Source organism: Electrophorus electricus, chromosome 10, assembly GCF_013358815.1.
Source record: "Electrophorus electricus isolate fEleEle1 chromosome 10, fEleEle1.pri, whole genome shotgun sequence".
Lineage (NCBI taxonomy): Eukaryota > Metazoa > Chordata > Actinopteri > Gymnotiformes > Gymnotidae > Electrophorus > Electrophorus electricus.
In genome coordinates, this window is record NC_049544.1 from 17,604,342 (window position 1) to 17,629,069 (window position 24,728).

Below are 24,728 nucleotides of genomic sequence, written 5' to 3' on the forward strand. Positions count from 1 at the left end.
ATATATATATATATATATATATATATATATATATATATATATATATATATATATATATATATATATGATAAAATACAACAATTTAATAATAATAACAAATGAGACACATTATTGTTGCTTAAATGAACTTTTATGTAATAGTTATTGTTTGCAGACCTGCACTCTGCACTAATAAGAAATATCATCTAAATAAATGTCTGCAGATAATTAAAAAAAAAATAATAATTTTGTAAAACAAACCTTATGAATGAAAAATAACCTTGTATTGCACTGAACAACAACATTTATCAGCAGATAGCACTGAATGATGCTGATGACCTCATAATGGCTGTAATGAGCCCAAATAATCGGTCAACCACTATTGTGTGCTCTTGCTGGTCTTTTTGGAGTTAACAGGCTTGCGGGTACTATGGCTATTTGAGAAGCCACATGGAGAAGTTTAGACTCCTGGAGTGTTCAGTTGTAGGAGCAAGCTGCTTTGTGGGATGATTCAAAACCAACAAACACATGTCCAAAGTATTGTAGATATTGCTCTCACCTATATTGCATGAGTTTGTGCCCACATTGCAAGTCTTTTTTTTGCAATGTAGAATTAATTCTGTGAAATTCTGATTGTGTAAAAGGAATAGGTAATAACAGCACAGCTCAGTGAGTGGACACTACTCTACAGCTTGGGGTTGCAGAGGGCCGAGAGACAGTTTACAGTTTACACTGTGCTCAGATCTACACATGTGGGACTTCATTGCTTTTTATGGCTAAATGCTGCAGCCAGTGTGGATGTGTCTGTGTATCATGGCAGGCAACAGTTCTCACCTTTCTGTGATCTCACTAGGCTACAGCTGTGCAGCACAGTACTGGAGAGGCATCTGACATCTCCTGCTCAACTCCATGCAGCTTAGCTAGACACCACGCTAATGGTCTGGATGTGTTCAGACTGGGTTCCTCGGAAATTAGAATGGAGGCATGACTTAAACAATTGCGGCTGGGGCTCCAACAAAGGTATTCAGATATATCCCATCAAAAATGCATCGAAACCAGGATCTAAAGGAGGCTGTATAAAGATAATGTGACTTCTAAAGCTGGCTTATACCTTCTGTAGCAGAGGACTGAGGCTGTATAGTATAGTTTAGCCAGAGAAGGATGGGCCCCCCCTTTTGAGTCTTGGTTCCTCTCAAGGTTTCTTCCTCATGCTCTAGGGAGTTTTCTCTTGTCATTATCGCCCTTGGCGATACTGGGGGCTTGGACTTTGTACATTTGTAAAGCTGCTTTGTGACAACATCTGTTATAAAAAGCACTACATAAATAAATTGGATTTGATTTGATTAGTTTGTGGGTCTTCATCAGAGGTCTTATGGGTAGGTACTGTGGGGAACACACAGCACACATAAACACAGGATCTTTAAAAGGCTCTTCCATTTGCTCCTGACCTCTTAAAGAAGCCTGCCATAAAAGTTTGATGAGGGTCACAAGCTGTCATAGAAGCCAGGCAGGAGCAGATGGTCTCTAGCCCTAGCAATGTAGTTAAACACACACACACACACACACACACACACACACACACACACACACTCATACAAACACACATACAATAGTAATAGTAACATAGAAATAATAACAGTGCCTTTGAACATTTAAACTGCAATATAAACACCTACAGATATATACAATATGCAGGAACAGTTTGGCTGTCACCAAATCGTACAATACTGGAACAATTTGGCTGGTAACCTTTGTGTAAGTATAATACAGCTGAACTGAGAGTTCGTGTTTTCCTCATTCTGTGTGTAAATTAGTAAGGCAGACATAACATGCAAAGATGAATAAGTGCTGCAAACACTGGTCTCTTCAGTTTACACTGTCTACAATACACTCTACATTAAATAAAAAGTTCACTACCAGTGATGATCTGTTGAGGGAAATTTTCAAGGAGACTAATGGGAATGAATACCAACTGCAACCAACTGATCCCCCCCAACCAAACAGATAGTAACTCTGTATTTGCCAAATAGCCACATCCCACAAGCCATTTTCCAGCATATTCTTCACATCCATGTTAGCTAGTCTTAAGGGCATTCTAGAATGTGCATCTTGATTTTGTGAGACACGTTGAGCATGCGTAGGTATGCGTGGGTATGCGTGACGTGTGTGAACCTACAATGAGTGACTCCATTACCAGAGTTAGCAACAAACAGTCGCGGACGTGGAGCCAGAGGCCTGGTTAACTCCAGCTCAGACACACCCAACTAGACACATGAAGGATTTGACATCTCGGGTAGGCTTGACAGTTGCTGTGCTAGAGTAGGAAACATACTGAACTGGACAGTTTGAAAGCCAGGGCACAGAGCCTGGAAGATTGACTGGTTGTGCTTTCTGCAAGAGAGGAGAAACACAGTACCTGCTGTCATGGGAGCTGCATTATGCGATATGCGTGTAGGAGTTGGGAAGAATTAGGTGGAACTTCAGTAAATTTCATCATAGAGAACTGTGGTTTCACTGCAAAAACAAGCTATATTTTCTGAGCTAAGTAAACCTGAATTGAACTATAGAGGCAGCGCAGTTCACGGGTGGCTGAGACCCTGCAGAAGCACACATGCTGCTTACTGTGTTTCACACCATCAATTCATGACAAGCCGTGTTTCTCAGAAACCTCTCACATGCTCCAACGCCCCACCACTCACCTTCCAGCTCTGTCTGGTTCCCATGCAGAGCGCTACGTTTGACTGCCAGCACAACCATGGCGTGCATGAGTGTATGTCAGAGCAAAATGTACCCAGGCTGCTTAGCTGCATCTCCGATTGAAGTCACAGCTGTTTCCTTTCGAGCGTCGCACTTAAGCTTTTATCCACTTGAACTTTTCAGGTGGTGCTGTGGATATAGTCATGGTGTGGTTTTTGATTAGATCGGCTACGATAAAATATTCTTATTATGTGTGGCATGTTGGTTTAAAAATGTGATTTGTTAAAACAGCACTAGTCTGGAGTTTCTGATTACTGGAGGAATTATAACTGAGACGTAGCTGTTAAGTGGCTTCACTTCTGTCTCCTTCTGTCAAACCGAGAGCTCACAGAGAGCATTGTTGCTCCGCAGTGTCTCAGAGTTGAGCAGCTTCTTCACATGCCTTTTACACAAAGTGGTTTGGAAAAGTATCTCTACTCCTACCCATGATGCTATACTATCACTAAATAATAATAATATTTACCAGATGTCTCTGTTTACACATATTAAACAAATGAATGTGTATGTTCAGGATCTATTTAATGTGAATGTAAGTGCTAGTTCTTTATCACATAATTAAGTGTTATATATCACCTTTGAGAATATATATCACCTATGATAAGGAACTTTTTTTTGTCTCCTTAAAACAAACAATAGTTGATAAGCCTGCTCTCTACAGATGCATATTGTGCTGGAAATTCATTGTTAGGGTTTTCCTGAATGAAAACACAGGGCCGACTGACATTTTAACCACTTTGACTTCCAGGCCTCTGCTAGCCAGGAGCTGGTGAGTACAAGTTCCCACTGCCAGCGTGACTGACGCAGACTGCAGCTGAGCAACAAGACTTTTTCAAATGCTTTATGGATCGTGTACAGCATAAAGGCCTTTTATGTGCAGAGCACTGACTGACATCACAGAGGGGTTATGCAGAGCCTTTGCCTGTATTGCTTTCATCTGGCATGTGCCTTTTATCTACCCACGTATATAAATAGGCAGTGTGTGAGTGTGGGTCATCACTGATGGTACCGTGGGTTCTGATTCTTGAAGCAGATGCCTTCTTCTGATAAAGGTCCTGCAGTATAGTAACCTATAGTTACTGGTAAGAGTATGTTGATGTAGGTACCACATGTCTAGAGATGTAAAGTAGATACTTACTGGGCATTTAAGATGCCCCACTGTAGGGGCATGACAAAATAGTGCAGTACAAGAGTTCTGAGTCGTCCTGTGATTGTACTATTTCAGTCTGATGCACCGCTGACCTGGGTGTCTTAAAGCAAGCAGTACATATCAGACACACAAATCAAAAACTGTATTCAGGCAAAAGTACTCTTATTTTAAAATAATAATTACTCAAGTAGAAGTAATAGTAGTCATTTAAATTATTACTTTAAAGTATTTGTTAAAAAGACTACTCAAGAAATGAGTCATTTCATCAGAACTATATATATATGCTGAATTCTAAAGATGTTTCTCTCAGGCATGGTAGCAGGCATGTGAGTATAATCGGCTGTAAACTATTTGTCCTATCTACGTAGACAGCTAAAAGCACTCTGGTAGATCACATGTGCTAAATGCCATGCATGTATATGTAAATGTAATGAAAAAAAAAACCTATGGTTGATAGAGACATTCTGAAAAGATATTTGGATTCAGTGTGCAAAAATAATAATAGTAAACAGTTTTTTCTTTTGTCTGGATCTTTGTCTTACTTAGTTCATGTGATATTTTTAACATACATTTTTATATCTAAATATTGTCACAAGCATCATAAGCATCACAAGCATCATAATGGTTTGGTAACCACCTTGTGATTAGGACAACTTCTGGAAATATTCTGACCTCTTGCCATAGGTCATTATTAATATGCAATATGGCAATATAATCCTAAATTTGAATTAAAAAATTCAAAAAAATTTTACATTTAAATATACACTCATAAATGCACGTTTTAGCTCAAAATTCAAATTCAAATTCAATAATTCCATTTACAGTTGCAATTTGCAATGACTATAAAAAGCCCCCCCCCCCCCCCCCCCCCCCCCCCCCCGCCGCCACCATCTTTAAAAAGTTACCCGTTCTACTTAGTTTGTTGTAAAACCGTCTTGATTGGCTGACTGAGGTGGAAAGCTGTGCAATCTGATTGGCTGACTGAAGTGTAAGTCCATGAAAATGAAAGTCACTAAACGCTCATTTCGCATTTTCACAAGTACTGACAGAGACTCAGGGTTGATCGTGTTATTGCAAAGAGGCACTGTTTCTTCTTCAGCATTTTGTCATCTTTCTAGTATGGTGGTGAATTTGAAAATTACATTTAAAATGCGTTGTCATTGAGTGCAAATGCATATTAGATGAATATGCATTTAAAATATCATGTTGACACAATTGTTGCATGATCACAGGAAACATGTTCCTTCAAACTGGGAAATACATTTTAATTTAAATAAAGCTACCCATAAAGCACCAAAATGTCTGTAAATGAAATATCAAAAGAAGCCTAACAAATTGCAAATGTAAAAGGAATTATTGAATTTGAATGTTGAGCTCAAACTTACATATATGAGTGGAATATTTAAATTCAAATTTAGGATTATCTTGTCATTTTGTGTATTACATTTCATTTTCATTTTGGTACTGATATGCTTCCATAACTAGACATTTTACTTTTCGTTATATGTACATTGCAATTAGTTAGACCAGCTGGCGAGCATCCTCCTCTGGCCGACAACGGCCACCACAATAATAACAATTTTAAGAGGAAAATTAATTTAAAATTTTTTTAAAAATAAGCAATTAATGTCTAGTCCAACTTTCTAGAGGTCCTAGTCTTGGTGTTCCCCGCAAGGGAACGTCCATTAAGGGCAACGGAGAAGTAGTTGGCTGGTGTGGGAGAAGTAGTTGGCTGGGGTGGAGGTGTGGTGGGCTACAGCAGGGGACATCAGGGGGTGGTGGAGTAGCCGTGGCAGCTGAGACGGGTAGAGGCTCAGTAACATCACGACATCCCGCAAGAGAACATCCATTAAGGGCAACAGAGGGTAGTTGGCTGGGGTGGAGGTGTGGAATATGCCTGTACGTTGCTCATTATATCGGTCTACTGTCCAGTTGTATAACTTACTGAAGCAAACCCATAATGTACAGGTTGTGGCGAAACGTACAAAACGTAAAAATCATTTTAAAATGTAACTGGAGAAACGTTAACGAATATAACGGACTCGTTAACGAATATAACGGACACTTCGCAAGTGTACTCGATTAAAAGTATATCGCACAACGCGCATGTTCGCAAATGGTATGAAAAAGCTTCATCCGTTTCCTGTTTTCTTTGTTTCTTATTTTGCTTGCATAAAAATACTAAGGTGGCGATGAACAGCGCTTTTGAGACGCATGGTTTTTCACCCTGCAGGAGCACCTGCAAACGAGCCGTTCTCGTATGAGAAGATTTTTGATGCATTGCACGTCTATATATTGCTTTTCTTTCCTGTAAAATATACTTACAGTACTGTCCAAAAATTTGTTTTATGTACCTGAGTAAAATGGGTTTAAGCCTAATTAGTCGCTGCACAAAACGAACCCATCACGCAGGAGTGCAGAGCTTACACACTTGCTCCAGACAGCTCCAGAGCTCGCTTTAAGCGGACCACAGACCAGCGATGCCAGAAGGACCAGAAATCGGTGCTCTGGACCGCTCCCGGGCTTGAAAACAGCGAACACACATTACAAAACCTATCGAACTTGTGGAGCAAGCGGACCTGAAAAAAAAAAAAAATCTAGTGTGAAAACACCTTAAAATATATAAAATATATAATCTTTCATCATTATGACTTTTTCCTGTGTCACCAATGCAAGAAAACTAAGCAAATAATATCAAATAACTAAAATAATAATTACAAATAATCATATGACATGTTTAATAACACAAATAATCATATGACATGTTTTCATGATCTGATCAAATTATGATGGATGTCTTCCAGATGTCTTGTTTCCAAATTATCTTGTTTCTTTTAGAAATATTTCATATTAGGGAAGGATAATGTATAATGATTTCTGTCATACCTTTAAATATCGAGTGTCCTGTATGGTGAAGTAACAGGATCTTATTTGACTGGTTGGAATCCAAAGAAATGACTGAAGAAGTGAAACTGAAGAAGATCCCAGCATTCCCATATATATCTGCTGTCATCATTCAGAAGCATTTGAACATATTCCTAAATCCATGATTGAGATGTCTAATGCAAGTGTTCAATTGTAGATCATAGATTAAAGGGAATTTTGCACAGATCCTTTAGAAGTGAATGGAGGTGGTTGCTGGGTTAACCTGTAGCTGACTCACAGTGCTGCTCTTGCAGATGCCATTAATGGCACAGCTGTGTCCACCTGAGCACTCCTAATATAATAGGGAACATATAGTATATAATATTCTCTATAGTAGGGAAAGGGAAGTTTAAAAAGAGAAGAGTGTTTTTTTTCTTTCTTTTCTATGTTAGTGCTATGTGTATTTGTGGTGATGAGATCAAGTCTATTATAAGGTTGGAATAATAATTTTGCCTGGAACTGGAACCGGTAGTCTTTTTCTGGAAGTGTGTATGCATACCTGGAAGACATTGTAGACCTCATTATGCAATACTGCTATTTACTTTTTGACCTACCAGCTATCATTAAGGATACTCCAGGACCATGACCAGGAAACATGTATCAGGATGCATGTGGAAAAGTCTCCCAGTTGTATGGGTGGGGGCACCTCCATTGCTTGGCCTGCTGAACCTTTCACTTTTAAAACAAGACTTCACCAAGGCCTGCAGCCTGCAGCCACCACTGTGCCTGTTCTTAAGCAGACTGGAAAATGTTTTGCATTTATTCAGGAATAAAGAGTGGCACAATGTAGGGAGGTTGCCTGAGCCTGAAAGACTGGCCATGTCTCTGAGCAGCTCAGTGGAAGGAGGAAGAGAGGGGTGGATTAGACCTGCATGGGGCTCTGATGGTTACACATGCTAGTCATGGGTTTGTGTCAAGGGGCAACAGAGTGATGGGGTACCCTAGGAATATTTAACTTTAACAAGTGAAAATATGTTCAGTGTATGAAAATAATTCTGCTTTAACAAGTACTACTCTTTTGGGCCATTTAACAATGAACTAAAAATCATTGATGGGTTTTATTGTGGATGTGAACATTCTGTGAAAACAGAAAGCTATTGGTTTAAGACTAGTGAGTAGACTGAACAGAGCCATGAATAATGCAGATGTCGTGCTGCTTTGAGCGTGTCTGTGTTTGTAATTTGGCCAAATATACCCACTATTACAGGGAAATGTGTACATTCTTATGTGTAGGGACATTTTGCTTTCCGTGTAGGCAGTGTTTAGCCACAGTGTTGCATAGTTCAATGGAAAATCCCCTTTACATAGACAGTAATTAAAATGTGTGTTTCTGTATGTGCAGCGTTTGAGTTTATGTGTGTGTGTGTGTGTGTGTGTGTGTGTGTGTGTGTGTGTGTGACTATTGGACTAAAAGCAGAACACTGGAAAATGCTGAACGAATCTTGGTATAATATACCAAAGGATTACTGCAGAATAATTACTGCATCTACGTTTACAGCATTTGGCAGACACTCTTATCCAGAGTGACTTACAAAAGTGCTTTGCCATTTACTCATAGATTGTATCATAGCCAGCAGAGTAGGTTAGAGTTCAAGATACTATTTATCTAGAATACTGTTGAAATACAGGGATCAATGCTGATGCGTAGAAGCGCAAAACAGGTATAAACTCTATCTTAAACAACGATAAGGGCAATAACAAACCATATCCTACAATAGGTGGTGGCTTACAGGGATTTGTTTGCAATGGTGAATTTCAAATGGACTCTAAAAAAGGGTTGTTGAATATATATTTCAGTATTTTAGTTAAATTGACTTTCCGTTTGGGTCTCTGCTTTGAAGAGAAGGGGAGATGATAAAATGTCTCACTAATGAGTGAAGGCTGAGAAGATTTAAAGGGTAATGTCACAAGTCAAGGATTTGTAGGGCATACAAGGGCAATGTGAAACTCTGGACCTTTGTGTGAGTGTGTGTGCCTGTGAACTAGACATCGAGAGATACTCTTAGATACTCTAGACTGTGGGTGTATGATGGAGGAAAGAGATCGGGAATGATAAATGGGGGAGGACACAGGAGTAAAGATAGCAGCGGGGTGGAGAGACTAATATCGTGATGGAGTGATGGAACAAATGACAAAAGAGGTGAGGAAGAGATACAAGAAGAGTCCAGTAGGTGGAGAATGGTAGAGAAAGAGTGACATCCACCTAATGATCAGAGATGGGGGAAGGGCATGAAGATGGAGGAGGAACCACCATGAAAGGCACCTCCAAGGTTCCAGTAACCAGCCTGGTGCCAGTACTGTGGAGACTGCAATTTCCCAACATCCTCTCTGGCTAATTAAGCACTAATGAGCACAACGAGGTGGACAGCCATAACAATCTGGGACCTGGCATTAATTAATGTGTGTGTGTGTGTGTGTGTGTGTGTGTGTGAGAGAGAGAGCGAGTGAGAGAGAGAGAGAGAGCGAGAGAGAAAGAGAGAGAGAGCGAGAGAAAGAGAGAGAGAGAGAGAGAGGGGTTTATAATCTGTGGTTTGTGAAGCAGTGATAGTTGTGTTGCCGGCCCAGCCACATAGACCAAGCCATCTTATATTCTGCAGTCTTTTTGTCTCCCTAGCTGCAATTTGATTTGATTTTTCACACTTGTCTCAATACCATGTCCACTTTTTCAAAACACTTATCACATTAACCATATCAATAGAATATGTAAACTAAACTATCTATACTTTGGCATTGCTTTGATACAAAAGACATTCAATCAACACTTCCTCCAAAATTCAGCACATTTTGATACTCTGTTAAAGACGATTATCTTTCATTTCAAAACCCAACAAAATTCTGTTCACTGTGGTTGGAAATATGTTGCAGTTTGACCTACAAATGAAAATATACACTTGAAGACAGATTATTCTGATTTTCGAAGAAGGTTTATTCAGTTTTCTTGTTTGCAGCTTTGTTACCATATATACAAAAGTGCTCATACTTGCATTGAAATGTGCATGTAATCACTGAAGGGATTTTTCCACTATTACCGCAGTCCATGTACTGCTGAAACACCCGGCTGTCATTTCAGCTAACAAGCTACCCAGATAACATTCGGTGAGATGTTGATAAAAATCTGTGGCCAAATGCAGTGGACAGGATGGATGGATCAGGCCAACAGTAGACCGCTGATACTGATAGGCAGATAAATATGTGCAAATTACTGTATATGGTGAAAATATTGATTTGGTGATATAGTATTTGTTATCGAATATATATATATATATATATATATATATATATATATATATATATATATATATATATATATATATATATTTCTTTTCTGAACTACTCTATATTGTACTGTGAGAGCAAATGGCAAAATACAGTAAAGCAGCTTTTGTGATTTATTTTTCTTTATCATATATTGTTTTACATTATATAGTAAATATAGTTATTCTGGGTTTCCGATATAGTAAAACATTAATTCAGTTACAGGTTACTGTAAATTTAACACAGTCTTCACATCTATTGTGAGAGATGGGTAAAGAATATTTGTGGACACAAAAATAGAGGATTTTGCAAAATTGTTTGCATTTTGCAGTTCATTGTACACTGAGTGACAGAGCAGTCTTGTGGGAGAAAGCATATGTTATAGTTATGTTATAGTTATGGCAGCCTGAGTCACTTATGGGTGAAATATGACATTTTAGTGGTATTTTGCAACAAAGGTCAACTGATGCTCTGAGGCGGGCGTGTGTTTCAAAAGCACAGAGTTTTGAAGTGGACATGGTATTGTGATAAGTGTGAAAACGAATGTAAAAACTGCAAAATACTTTTAAACAATGTATCATGCATTAGGGTTGCTGATATTTTCTAACTGGCATCATCTGTGGAGAGTAATAACATTACTTTGACTCTATTCTCAGAATGCTAAAGCCTAAAGATTAAGGTAAGGCAATACAGAAATTCAGGTGAAACCCTGTTATGAGTGCTTTGTTAGTGGGAAGCCATGTATCAGTGGTCATAAACTGCTCACAGAGAGTTGTGAGTTTTCTCAACAGTCATATTGAAATCCAGCTGCTATCATTTGCTGTCATTCCACAGAGCACTGACACGTCGTTCTCGTCTACTTTCACCCGGCAGTGGCTTAGCCTTTCTAAGGGTTTCTCTATCATTTTGATTGAAATATGGGTTTATTTGTCATACTTTGTTTTTTAATTTCTTTAAATATGTGAAACTACTACATGGTAAAGTCAACTTCAACATAGTACAGGGGACTGCCATTCTTTCAGTTTTTCTCAGATCAATGGTCTTAACTGTGTCTGGATTTAATTTCTTTTGCAGAATATAATGAGATGCGTGTGTGTGTGTGGGTGTGTGTTTGTGAGGAAGATGTTTCTGTTTTTACTGTTCTGAGCTGAGCATGGATTATTGCAATAAACTAAAATGAAAGCTAGTGAAGAAAAACACATTAGATGGAAATAATAAAAGCATCAACTCAAAAGAACTAAAACAAATAATTATTGTAACAAAAAAAATATTAAATAAAAACAAAAAACATAAGCATAAAATATGGATAATTAGCTTATGTACGATATAACTGACTACAAGTCTGAATAATTTAGAATATATTAAATAAAAGTAATTAAATAGCTATGGTCTGTAGAGAGGGACATGTCTGTCTCAGGCTCTGTACACATCCTGCTCTGGGGTTCTGAATGGGAGTCAGTACAGAGTCTGAGAAAGATATGTCCTGCTCTAGAGGTCTGTACAGAGACGGAGACAGACATGTCCCCCTCTGAGGATCTGTACAGAGTTGAAGACAGACATGTCCCACTCTGGAGATGTGTACGGAGTCAGAGACAGACATGTTCCCCTCTGGGAATGTATACGGAGTCGGAAACAGACATGTCCCCCTCTGGGGATGTGTACAGAGTCGGAAACAGCCTCTGCTTTCACTTTGCCCCTCCACATCACTCGCTCGTTTCAATGCTCTGCCAACCTGCAGCCCTGGAATAATTAAAAATAAAATTTGCAGTTGGATAAACTCGAGTGTTCATGTTTTAGTGACATTTATAGTCTTTCTTAGTCTTGTATTTCAAACAGAGGTGTGCATGTTTTATTTACAAGGACACTGTCACAGATGTGAAGAATACACAGATCTGGACTGAATATGGTAGAAAGGCAGGAAGAGTGGGTTCAGCTGAATATTTCTGTACATAACATGGAAACTGTCCTCTTTTAAACAGCAGTGTTGTTTGAGAAGTGGATGCTACTTTGTACATTTAATTACATACATCCTCCAGACCCTAAAGAGCTGGGGGAGGGAGCAGGAAAAACATCCAGTTCCCATACCAGGAAGTATTTAAAAAATAAGATCGGCAAAGAATTTCCACAGCATACATGCAAAGTTTTGTTATGGAAATGCATTAGCCAGTTCTGGAAAACCAGTTTTGGAAGGTTTTAGGAATTATATTAGCAAATACATGTTACATTTCTATTGATATTCCATGTAATTGCTCGATTTATTATTATTATTATTATTATTATTATTATTATTATTATTGTTAAACAGACCACCTTTATGAAAATGACAGTCTGGCTCCTGTTTTAGATCAGTTAAATAAACTAAACCTTTGGCGGTAAATTCTTTTGTAGTTTAGTCTGTGATACAAATGCTTTTCTGTTCTTTCTTCTTGTTACATTTTGCACACATCATTAAAGTAAAAGAAAAGGTGTTCAAATTTCACTGATCTTCACAATGAATTAAGCCATAGATGAATGAAGACATGAACAAAATAACACGTGAACTTCTCATGAAAGTGTTGAGTACACTGCGCTCCCTTTTCTTAGCTCCTCCTACAGGTATCAAACTAGGGCAGGTGTGACAATGCAAAACAAACATCACTGTCAGAGACAGTAACAGTCAGACTGAAGACTTTTCTTACGCACGTAAATGTGTTTTTCACTGCTTTTTGGCCCTGAATCTAATTCAAACTACTTTAATCTTTATTTTGGCAATGACCAACTTTACATGCATCAGTATCCCTTAAAGAAACCCCTCAGCGTTCTACACCCATATATATATATATATATATATATATATATATATATATATATATATATATATATATATATATATATATATATATATATACACACACATACATATATATATATACACACACACATGATAGTACTGATAGTTTCCCGAATTCAATAAAGCCTTGACCAGTTCCTCTGCCTTTCAGACGCAGAATCACTTCCTGTACCAGTAGCTCTGATGTTAATTCCGCACCCACTTTAGCATTAGCTCTTTAACTCATTCCAGTAACGCTTAACACTTACTACTGATTTAACACTGCCATACTGAATTTATAGATTAAAAGATAACAGTCATAAACAAACTCACTGGAATGTATGTATGACTGTGCAGAGGGTAAAGTATGCAGAAAGGCTGAATGATACGCGGGGAACTGGTGTCGACATGAAAATTATATCCCACAATATGCATAATAAATGCTAGTTTGTAAAATGATGTCATTGTGAAAATGCAGGGAAATGTGAAGTGTAAAAGTGTGAAATGTGTAAAAGTGTGAAATGTAAAATGATTCCAGCAGGAAAATGTATTGCTTTTTTAATCTATGTTAATCTAAGATTGCTTTTAAGACCATGCACTTATCTGACACATCATAAAGATGTTTGACCACATACCACACAATTCTTTTATCTCCCTCAGGTGCTGTCATGCACTATGCATCTCTGGGTTTTGTAGTTATTTATATTGTTTGAGGTTGATTTTAGAGCAGCTAACAGAAGCAGACAGAACTGTGGGTGTGTGTGTGCGTGTGTGTGGGTGTGTTTGTGTGGGTGTTACATGTTCTAATATTATAAGAATGCTAGAACATTAATTTAAAGTGAAGCTGGAAGTACACGTTGTTTTCCTATGAATCAAATTAGATATGTCGATGCTCAGAGGGCGATGCCGTGAAGGAACTGACTGAGTGGAACTTCCAGGGCCAGCAAACAGCAGTCTTTTGCATAAATTGGTAGATTGCTCACATTTTGCTCACATTTTTTAACTATGAACATGTTATGAACAAAACATGTTTTTACACGTTTTCATTTTCATTTTCCAAATGCTCAGTTCACAGATTCTGTTGATTGCTGGTATATGTCATCAATGAGTGCATGTAAAATCTGTCCCCCAGAGTATGATTTCCCACTGTATGATTTAGAAGTTCACTGAATGTAACTCACTGAATGAACACAGCTATTTTCTTTAAATTCTGTCAGAGAAAAAGTGAATTTACAATTTTCTTTTAAAATTAAGAAAAATGTAGTTTGGAAGCCTGAAATTGAAGGAGCATTCACTCTTAAAGGAACATTCCACATGAAACATACATTATATTATTTGTAATGATTGTGTTTACTGTGTTTAGAAGAATTAAACCAACCATACCCAGTAAGACCAATAACAGCCCATTTGCAGTGGGAGCGCTGACCATGTCTCTGACCATGTCTCTATCTGTGCCTCTGACTGTGCCTTTGACCATCTTTGACTGTGTCTCTGACCATGTCTCTGACCTTGCCTCTGACCGTGTCTCTGGCTATTTCTGTTAGAAAACTTTAGTCCTGAAAAATACCCTGCCTCCTCCAAGTATATGGATATCAGTTCTCATATATCAGTTCTCATTGAATCACAACTAATTCATATCTGCCACATTTAACAATACGGAATTATATATGACACTTTTGATTATACTTGCCGTGCTGCTTTGAAGAAAATCAGTTCCATCCGTTGTAGTAAAACTATAATTTTATTAAAATACACTGCCCTCTACTGGAAATCTAGGCATACTGCATTGATATTATGTATACTGTGCTTCTTCTTTTTACGTCAAATTACAAAGCCTTTAAACATTTCGTTTTTTACATGATTTTCTTCTCCTTTAAGGTTATGGACACACTGTCCAAACTTTCAAACACAACAGCTGCACAACAAACTGGAATAAGGTAAGGTTTAGAAATCAGGAGTTAAACAAAGATGATCAAAGACTATATAATGTTTAGACTGTCAGTACATGCATCTCTCTCTCTCTCTCTCTCTCTCTCTCTCTCTCTCTCTCTCTCTCTTTCTCTTTCTCTTTCTCTTACTCTCACTTTCTCTCTGTCTCACTCTTTCTCTCTTTCTCTTACTCACTTTCTCACTTTCTTTTTCTCTACGTCTCACCTTCTCTTTGCCTCTCTCTCTGATCTAAAGGCCATTTCCAACAGAAGAAAGCGTAGAGGATGAGGACATCTATAATCACCTGGAGGACCTAATAGAGTAAGAACACCCTAAGAGAGGCAGAACATTCTAATATAAAAAGGACATTCTTATTTTACTGAATTCACCATAGCTAGCAATCCACATGCCTGACTGACTGTCCACATGCCTCGCAGCTTAGAAAGAGTGTCTGTCACACTCTTATGCATTTACATTTATGGCATTTAGCTGACACATTTATCAAAAAATAAACAAACCAAAAAAAAACAAAAAAACAATATTACTCAATATACTTGAGCAACTAAGGGTTAAGGGCCTTGCTCAGAGGCAACTTGGCAGTGGTGGGGCTTGAACTGGCAGCCAAGTTAAGTACCTTAACCACTGAGCTTTTTAAAATTTTCCCCTTTCCTCTTCACACATGCACGCGCACACACGCATGCACGCACTCACACACACACACACACACACATGCTCACGCCTCGTCATCTTTCTGCTGTCCATGGAGAGCTAGGTCCTGCTCACCTCCTGGTCCTCTGCTCAGCACTGCTCTAATGTTGGAAGAGAGAAAAGTCTGGGGTTTTTGCACAAAGCAGTCAGCAGGGGATATATCCTGAGTAAGCCCATCTATAAACACTCAGCAGTACCGACAGGAGACAACCAGATCTGTGTGTATACGTGCATGCATGTGTAGTGTTTGTGTGTACATTTGTCTTTGTTTTAGTTTATTCTACATTCATTTGATACTAGTCATTATGCTAATACTAATAATGAACACACACACACATACACACATTCACTATAGTGCTGCACAGTATGGGAAAAATAGTATATTGCAACTATATTGATACATACGGTGTTTGCAGTGTAGATGGTTTTATGACTTCGGTATCACAGCGTAATTATTATCAAAATTATCATATATTCTGCATCCCTAACACACACATAAACCCACATACTGAGAGACCTTTACTTAGCTGTGTGCTGGCTGGATATGATGTAGTGAATATTCGCGCTCTCTTCAAGTGTCTCAGCTTACTGAAACAACAGTCAAAGTGTCAGAGGTGTCTTCACTATTCCAGTGGTTACCTCCAATAGTATCCCATCACCCTCTGACATAGACACTCACACCCCCCCCCCCCCCCCCCCACACACATAGTTAGATTATCTGTCCTTCTTTCATGGTGTAGACATGCCTTTTTCCAGATGGGTCGGGGTGTTTTTTGTGCAAGGTGTTTGCTGCTGTCTTTCACTTTGGAGGGATGCGTGCCTCTGAGAACATTCTTGGAAGTAACTCACACCAAAGCTCTGACCAGGAAAACAGATGCACACACACACACACACACACACACACACACACACACACACACACACACATTGAGTGATCTGTGATAAACACATTGAGACCTAGCTCCAGGTTGAGTGATGGCTTATTCAGATGTTGGATCAGTCTTTCCCCTAAAGTACAATTTCATTGTTTTGTTATGCTTCTGCAGTGCTATAAAATGGTAGAAATTATACTGCTTTACTAGGTTTGAAGTCCTCCAGTAGCCTCCCAAAAGCACAGTAGCCCAGACATCACAGTAAGATGTGATCCTAAGATGTGATCTGATAGTTATGAGCTAAACAATGCATTTGCTTAAGTGATTTTTAATAGTTTTGTTTTTTAAATCTGGTATTAAAATCAGGTACACAGACATATTTAAAATCAGATACATATTTAAACACATGGTCACTACAGCTCCAGTACAGCTCCACTGTCCCCACACACGAACTAAGAAGACTATAAATCCCACACACAATCCAGTCATTGCATAACACTGCCATAACAGAAATCTAGCCAACACAGATAAACTTCAGACCAAAAGATGAGTCAGCTTTCAGTCAATTTAAAAACTGTCAAATTGGTGCAGATGTGGATTGATGTGTTGATGCGTCTTACCTCCCGTGTGTGTGTGTTTGTGATCTATGCCCTGCAGTGAGAATGGTGTGGATGATGAGGAAGACCTGTATGACTGTGTATATGATGATGATGGTGGGGAGGTGTATGAAGACCTGATGAAAGCAGAAGCAGTACCTCCACCGGTGAGTGGAACACTGCAGATTACTAACCCTCTTTCATATACAATTCTTTTCCTACAGAACTGACTTTTTAGCCAGCAGCCCTCTAATAAGAAGATTCAATTAGGTTGGATTTAACCTTGGCAGGAGCTCAGTGGTTCATCTGAGGGGACAACTGGAATAGATTAAAATCTGTATGGCTGTTCAAACAGCAAGACGTTACAATACAGTAATTTCATTGACGTGCCGGGTGAGCATGGTGCAAAATCAGCATGAGTAAATGCAGAAGACCATGACACATGGAGGGCGAAGACATCTAACAAGCTGCCTACCTCTCGCTGCCTCTCTCTCTCTCTCTCTCTCTCTCTCTCTCTCTCTCTCTCTCTCTCTCTCTCTCTCTCTCTCTCTCTCTCTCTGTCTTCCTCTCTCTTGGGGCTCAGGTCTATGGTCTACAGTGTACGTGCGTGTGTGTGTGTGTGTGTGTGTGTGTGTGTGTGTGTGACTCTGAACTGACATTGGACGTTTCATCTAATTCCAGAAGCAAGCTGAGATGGACATCAGGTTCTGTTGTCTGGCTGAGATCAGACAGACAGAGGAGAAGTACACCGAGACACTGGAGTCTATAGAGAGAGTACGGCCCTTTTCATAGTATCATGTAACCTTCACCAGCCACACGATTCATTTAATTAAACAGCCATTAATGCTCAGCCCATGGTCTTGAATGCCATGATGTGAGAGAGGAAAATGCCAACCATAGGACGCATTAAATCATCCACTGATGATTACAATGTTTCTGATAGACACTATTACGCCCCTTCACACTGCGGAATGTTGTAGGATGTAAATGTATGTCATAATAAATACTCCCTGTAAAATGCACTGCAATTCAATCTAAAGTGCCTCTTTTCTCCTCTCTTCCTCAGTGCTTCTTAAGGCCTCTGGAGCAGTTTCTGAGCCCTGTGGAGATCGAGAAGGTCTTCGTCAACATTCCTGTGAGTTTGGAGGCGCAAAGAGGTTCCCTCATAGGCCTGCGGTCACCAGCACACTGTCCTGCAGAGTTCCGGCCTTCCGACACTGACAGATAGATCAGCTGTGTCCCATGTTGAGCTGCAACATTGTGTAAAACATTCTGCACTAGAGCTCTGCACCTAATGTATAGATGTCCAGCCCTGCTTGTGCAAATATAATATCCTAAAGAGTTTAGTTTTAACAAGCCTGAGCCAGCTAATTAAGTCCCTCAGGAGCATCTAAATATTGGAGCCAAATGGGATAAATTGTGGTGGGACGTAAATTAATAAGTTCTCTAGTAGCATGGCCGAATGTGCAGGGTTTCTTGGGACCCTCTAAGGACAGGGTTTTGTGTGATTGTGTACCCTGACTATCTGCCCCCTGCTGTTGGAAACAGGAACTTGTGAAAGTGCACAAAGGCCTTCTGCAGGACCTCCAGAACTCTATCAGTCACCAAAGTGCCAGCAACCTCTTCCAGGTCTTCATTGATTACAAGGAGAGGTAAGACCTTACTCTGCTCTGAGGAATCTATGATTTCTAGTACTGATTTTCTTTTGAAAATCTCCTGAATTAATGTATCTGTTTATTCTTCCAGTCACTCACTCAAAATCACTCACTCACTCATTAACTTTCATTAACCAGATCCGAAAATGTGTTGGAAACATTAAATTAGCCAAGAGTCCAACAGACCAAAAGATGTCATAACAAGAAACATGTACAAGAAGAAATAATGCATATGTTGGAAAGTGGATAGAGGGAGAGAAAGTAGGATCTTTTACCTCTTACAGGTTACTCATCTATGGGGAATACTGCAGCCATGTAGAAACAGCCATTGCTTGTCTGGATAACATCTGTAAGGATAAAGAGGATGTGAGGCAGAAATTAGAGGTAATGCGCCCCATTACTGCTCAATTAGTGGTTTAAAAGTTTAGTTGTAGCTAAACACTTCCATCTGCTGTTTATCTGTGGTATTACAAACTGCCCTCTTCTTCACTTAATCCAAATTATTGTATATTATATCTTTGCGCATACACCAGATATGCTACATGACTTACATCACTGGATAATGTTTGTGTTGATAGGTCTGTTCTAAAAGAGCAAATAATGGGAAGTTTACGTTAAGAGACCTCCTCGTCGTTCCAATGCAGAGAGTCCTAAAGTATCATCTTCTCCTACAGGTTAGCATTGTGTGTGTGTGTGTGTGTGTGTGTGTGTGTGTGTGTGTGTGTGTGTGGTTGCAACCTCCATCACTCCATAACTATGCAAACAATATCCATACTTTGAAGTATGTTTATATTTAGAAGCCTGTTTGCCAGTTCTCCAATTCACATAACAGTATTTAAGTCCAATTAAGTACCAATCATCTAATCTATCTAAACTGCTGTTTTCTATATCATATCTACTATTGCAATGTCTTGCTTGTCTATGTGGAACTGGAGGCCCCCAAGGAAATTAGCCTGATTGTTCTCCACCACTCACCATTTGGACATGGGGGTGTCACACACATATGCCTTGTACAGTATATGTTCCTGTATATCATCCTTGACACTTGGTTGTGTCTCCCAGCGTATGCTGTCACTGACGGCCTCTTGCATGATTAGTGATTCTGTGCTGTCCTTCAATCTTGTCTTTTGGTACAACTGTCTCAAGTCAGCCACCTCTGCTATCTGCTGATGGTACATTCCACTGAGGGCAAGTCCTATTAACCTACCACAGCACCTCTTCTGCTTCCATGGTGACCTCATCCCCTATGTGACTGAGGCGCACCATCATCAGCTTATGCTTGAGGACCAGATGTATTCATGGATGTTTCACATCTCACCCTGCACAGTGGAACTTTGTAGGCCTCTTCCCCAAATTTGAGCTGGCCAGATAACTGCGCCTACTGGGTATCTGATGACAGACAGGACAAATGTGTTTATATATGTATATTTATACACACACACACACACACATATGCGTATATATATATATATATATATATATATATATATATATATAGAGAGAGAGAGAGAGAGAGAGAGAGAGAGAGAGAGAGAGAGAGTCTGAGAGTGAACAGATGATGAAGGACCTGATGATGGGTCTCTGTCTGCAACATCCTGTTTCTCTGGAAACCTTGTGAACTTCACTATAATTTTTAATATCTCTACATCTTTTACTGCAGTACACTGCAGTTACTCAGGTTTTTTTGGTGTATATATATATATATATATATATGTATAAGTAATTTATTAGAGACACCTGCCGTTTCACAGTTGCATCTTCCTTGTATGTAAATTAGACATTTGCAGCATACAATCAGGTAAGCAAGTTTTCCGTGGAGCAATTTCAGTGTGAATCCACATTAGAATTGGAAAATTGACCTGAGTGCCTTTGAACATGGCATGGTCATCAGTGCTAGATTGCTGAGGCCAGTCTTTCAAAAACTGCCAACCCTGCAAAGTTTCTCATGCAAAGGTGTGGATAGTATACCGGGAATGGTGCAATCAAAGGAAAACAGCCAGAAAAAGAGGATCCTGTGGGTGTAAACTACTCAGAAATGAAATGGGTCAGAGGAGGATGTCAACAATTAGTCTGATAAACAGGCAATGCACAGTAAAGCAGTCTGCATCTGTCTGGGAACATGACAGTGAATTTTCCTTGCTTCCCTGGTCTTCACAATGCCCACATCTTAATCCTATAAGGCATCTCTGGGATGAGGTAGAGCAGACTGTTCGGAGCATGTTAATACCTTCTGTAACAGTGAGCGGTAAGGAGGCGGACGCGTGTGAGGAGAAGAGCGAGATTTATTATGGGCAAATCCAAAATCAGAGTCGTTAGCAGTCCAGGGTCATAGAGTGTATACGGAGATTACAAAACAGGCTAACAAACGAAGGCTTTAAAACACACAATGAACCTCATGCAACCATCAAACAAACAATGAACAGCCAAGACATAGAGAACGCAACAGGGTTTAAATACATGAACTTAACAAGGTAGAAACGAAGGACAGGTGTGAGCAATCAAACGAGGGGCGGGGGAAAACGAAACTACGGCATGGAACTAAAATACACAATACAGGGAAACCACCCTCACCCCAAAGCGGGCAACTCTGGGGCGCGCAAACACATGATCCTCCAAAACCAGAAAAAAAAGGACTAGGACGAGACAACAACAGGGACAGAACGATCCAGATGCGGAGCAGGGACAGGACCCAGACGAGACACAGGTCTGATTGGACGCCTCCGATTGGTCGCGTCGTTGACTGGGGAGACGAACTGGCTGCTGGGTATTGTAGTGTGCATTGGGATTTGCGTCAACAAATCCCTGACCGTATGGGCAAAGATTCCTGCAGAATGATTTCAACACTGACTGGAGTCTATGCCGTGAAAAATTGCTGCGGTTCTGAAAGCCAAAGGAGGTCCAATGTGCTAAAAGTGTCTCTAATAAAGTGTATTTACAACTGTTAATAAATAAATAAATATATATATATATATATATATATATATATATATATATATATATATATATATATATATATATATATATATAAACAGTAGTATAGAACATTTAACAGTGCACCCAATGAAGAGTACCATGTTATGCATATGTATTGTGTATTCTCTGTGTGTGTGTGTGTGTTGTAATTACCAAGCAAGTAGGATATCATTGTGAAGCTTCATGCTAATGAAAACACCACTTTCTTGAGATTCACTAAAACGCAATCAGCACCTGCAGTACTACAAGCCGCCACTAGGGCACAGTGTAGACTACACTGAATTCTCCTGTACACATAGGGTAGTGTGGTCAATGTAATCTTTCAGCTCTGCGTTCTTCTAGGCTCTATGTGTGTGTGAGAACAGTCAACATATCCTGACATGAATATTTCATTGTGGGCCTCTCGCTGTCCATCATGCATTGCATGCAGTTTATGCGCTGTGTGACCCAGACATGCTGGGATTGGAAAATAAATGAGTGGGGCTAGGATGAAGAGAGACAGACAGACAAAATAGACAGAAGGAACAGAAGGTGTGAATACCAAAATAAAAATGAGAGAATGAGAGAGAAAAAGAGAGAGAGAGAGAGAAAGAGAGAGAGAGAGAGAGAGAGAGAGAGAGAGAGAGAGAGAGAGAGAGAGAGAGAGAGAAAGAGAATGAAGGGGGGATATGTGAGAGGTAGAGAGATTAAAGGAGAAAGAAAAATAATAGCAGGGGCTAGAAGGCAGAGGTGCAGTGTGAGACAGGGTCATGAACGGCAGTGTAACAGAGAACTAACCAGAGTACAGGAGTTAGAATGACAGCATGCAATCAGCAAACCAGCCGTCTCCCACAGACCCCACCAGCAGTCTCATACAGACCCCACCAGCAGTCTCATACAGACCCCACCAGTAGTCTCCCACAGACTCCACCAGCAGTCTGATACAGACCCCACCAGTAGTCTCCCACAGACTCCACCAGCAGTCTCATACAGACCCCACCAGCAGTCTCATACAGACCCCACCAGCAGTCTCATACAGACTCCACCAGCAGTCTCATACAGACCCCACCAGCAGTCTCCCACAGACTCCACCATTCTCTAACAAACCCCAGCATTCTCCAGCATTCTCCAGCAATCCCCCAGGGTTTCCCAGCATTGTCTAGTGAACTCTCCAACAAGCTCCAGAACTCTACAACAAACCCCAGCATTCTCTGTCAAACCCCAGAATTTTCCAACAAACTCCAGTTTTTACCAGCATACTCCCAACATTCTGGAAGAAACGCCAGCATTCTTGTCCATCAAAACTCAACATTTGCAGCATTCTCTAACAAACCCCAGCATTCTCTAACAAATCCCAGCATTCTCTAACAAACCCCAGTATTTTCAGACACAACCACAATTCTCTAAGAAAGCCCATCATTCTTTGAAAAGCCCCAGCAGTCTCCGACATAACCATCTGCAACTAAACATTAGCATTTTATTATATAGCAGTTAGTTTCTAGAAAGTTTTTTTGTAGACTCTGGCTTAAAGATTTACACAGCGCAGACAACCATAGTATTTGGGGCTGACTGGCTTAGCCATTACTATACACATTTAGCCATTAAAGAGTGCATGAAGAACTCGATAAGATGAAGTTGTGAGCTGCATGTTTGGAGCAGTGGCTATTGATTAAATAACAAAGTGGATAAAGAGAGATGACACAGACAGAAGTCTGTCCTCTTCCAGAAGTGAACCCTGCTTTCTACAAAATCACATGCCTTGCACAAGACTTGGCATGCAATGTCTTTGGTTCTTTCTCATAGATTAAACATATTGTTCTTGTCAATCTTTCGTCCAACCTTACTGTGTTTTCCGGCTCCTTCCAACGTGCCCCCTCTCTCTCAGTCTAACTATTTAACTCTTTTACCATGTCTGTCTGTCTGTTTCTCTTTCTCTATATGTCCCCATTTCTCTATTTGTGTGAGTAAACTGAGTGGGGGTAAAAAAGTAAGATGGCAGGCATCTTGCATTTGATAACGACACGCAGGTTCGGGCTGACTGAGGCAGGGATTTGGCTGCTGTTGGGTGGCAGTCTGTCAGACAGGCTGAAGGGGAGGCGTTTATCAGGCGGGAGCGAAGCCTCAGCAGTCGGGCCTGCTTATTCCATACACCCAAGGCCCCGTTTACCCCATCCAGCAGCATGGAGGCAATCTCCCAACCTAAAAGACTTTTATTTCTCATTCCAATTCTGGAAACTGTGATTCTGATTCGGATAGCATTTCCAACTTGGTGTTTATATTGCCGTGTGTGTGTGTGTGTGTGTGTGTGGGTGTGTGCTAGACTATGAGTTTATTTGAGTGTATGGGTATGTTGGGGGGGTGAGTGGCATGCATGATAAAAATGTTAATCATGGTAATTCTTTGTGCTTGTTTGTTTACTTTGGTTTAAAGTTGGTAATGATAAATAGTACATAGAGCATAGTACTTGCGAGCTGGAGGGAATGTGATTTTAACAGCTCTTGCAAAACTATTCACATAATTCTGGATGTGCAGTTAAGCACCTGTCACAGAGACAGAGGCTCTAATGGCATCACCCCGGTGCTCTGCCCATCTGGCAGGACGTGACTCAATCCCACGGTCAATAATTACCATCAGGAAACTAGTGTCTGAATGCCCTAGTGATCTGTGCTCATCTTTTGTTTTTCATTTACATAGGAATTAGTGAAACACACTCATGATAGCACAGAGAAGAGCAACCTGCGCAGAGCCCTGGATGCCATGAAGGTGAGCTGGGTGAAAATAAATAAAGTATTCATAAAAAAAAGACAAACGTTCTCAAACAAACCCCACAACCTCTAAAGACAAACATGCTCCAACAACAACATTTTCCAAAGACAAAAACTTTCCAACACCAACATTCCCCAAATTAAGAGAAGCATGCTCCAACAAACACCAGCATTCCCCAAAGACAAGGAGTATCCTACAAACATTCTCTAAACAAACATTAACCCTCACCAAAAACACCCACATTTTTCTAACACCAGTATTCTCCACAAACCCTCTCCAACAAATGCCAATGTTCTCCATCAAACACCTTCATTCTCCAGACCACACCAGTGTATACAATTAGCTTTAGAATATTCAGAAAAAGAGGTCAAAAGCCAA

General features: G+C 39.9%; 1 protein-coding gene across 4 annotated transcripts in view; it reads left to right on the forward strand.

The window, feature by feature from the left end:
• Window positions 1-24,728, forward strand: part of LOC113579380 (guanine nucleotide exchange factor VAV3) — a 78,267-nt gene that overhangs the window by 22,693 nt on the left and 30,846 nt on the right. For 2 of the 4 annotated variants that reach the window (XM_027013279.2, XM_027013281.2), the window contains exons 3-11: window positions 14,751-14,809; window positions 15,057-15,122; window positions 17,039-17,144; window positions 17,659-17,751; window positions 18,044-18,112; window positions 18,526-18,629; window positions 18,917-19,016; window positions 19,211-19,306; window positions 24,279-24,347. In XM_027013279.2, the coding sequence (XP_026869080.1) occupies window positions 14,751-14,809; window positions 15,057-15,122; window positions 17,039-17,144; window positions 17,659-17,751; window positions 18,044-18,112; window positions 18,526-18,629; window positions 18,917-19,016; window positions 19,211-19,306; window positions 24,279-24,347 (762 nt within the window). Of the gene's footprint in view, window positions 1-13,809; window positions 13,843-14,750; window positions 14,810-15,056; window positions 15,123-17,038; window positions 17,145-17,658; window positions 17,752-18,043; window positions 18,113-18,525; window positions 18,630-18,916; window positions 19,017-19,210; window positions 19,307-24,278; window positions 24,348-24,728 lie in introns of those variants that run through there. The other 2 variants (XM_027013282.2, XM_027013280.2) reach the window with 2 other exon arrangements.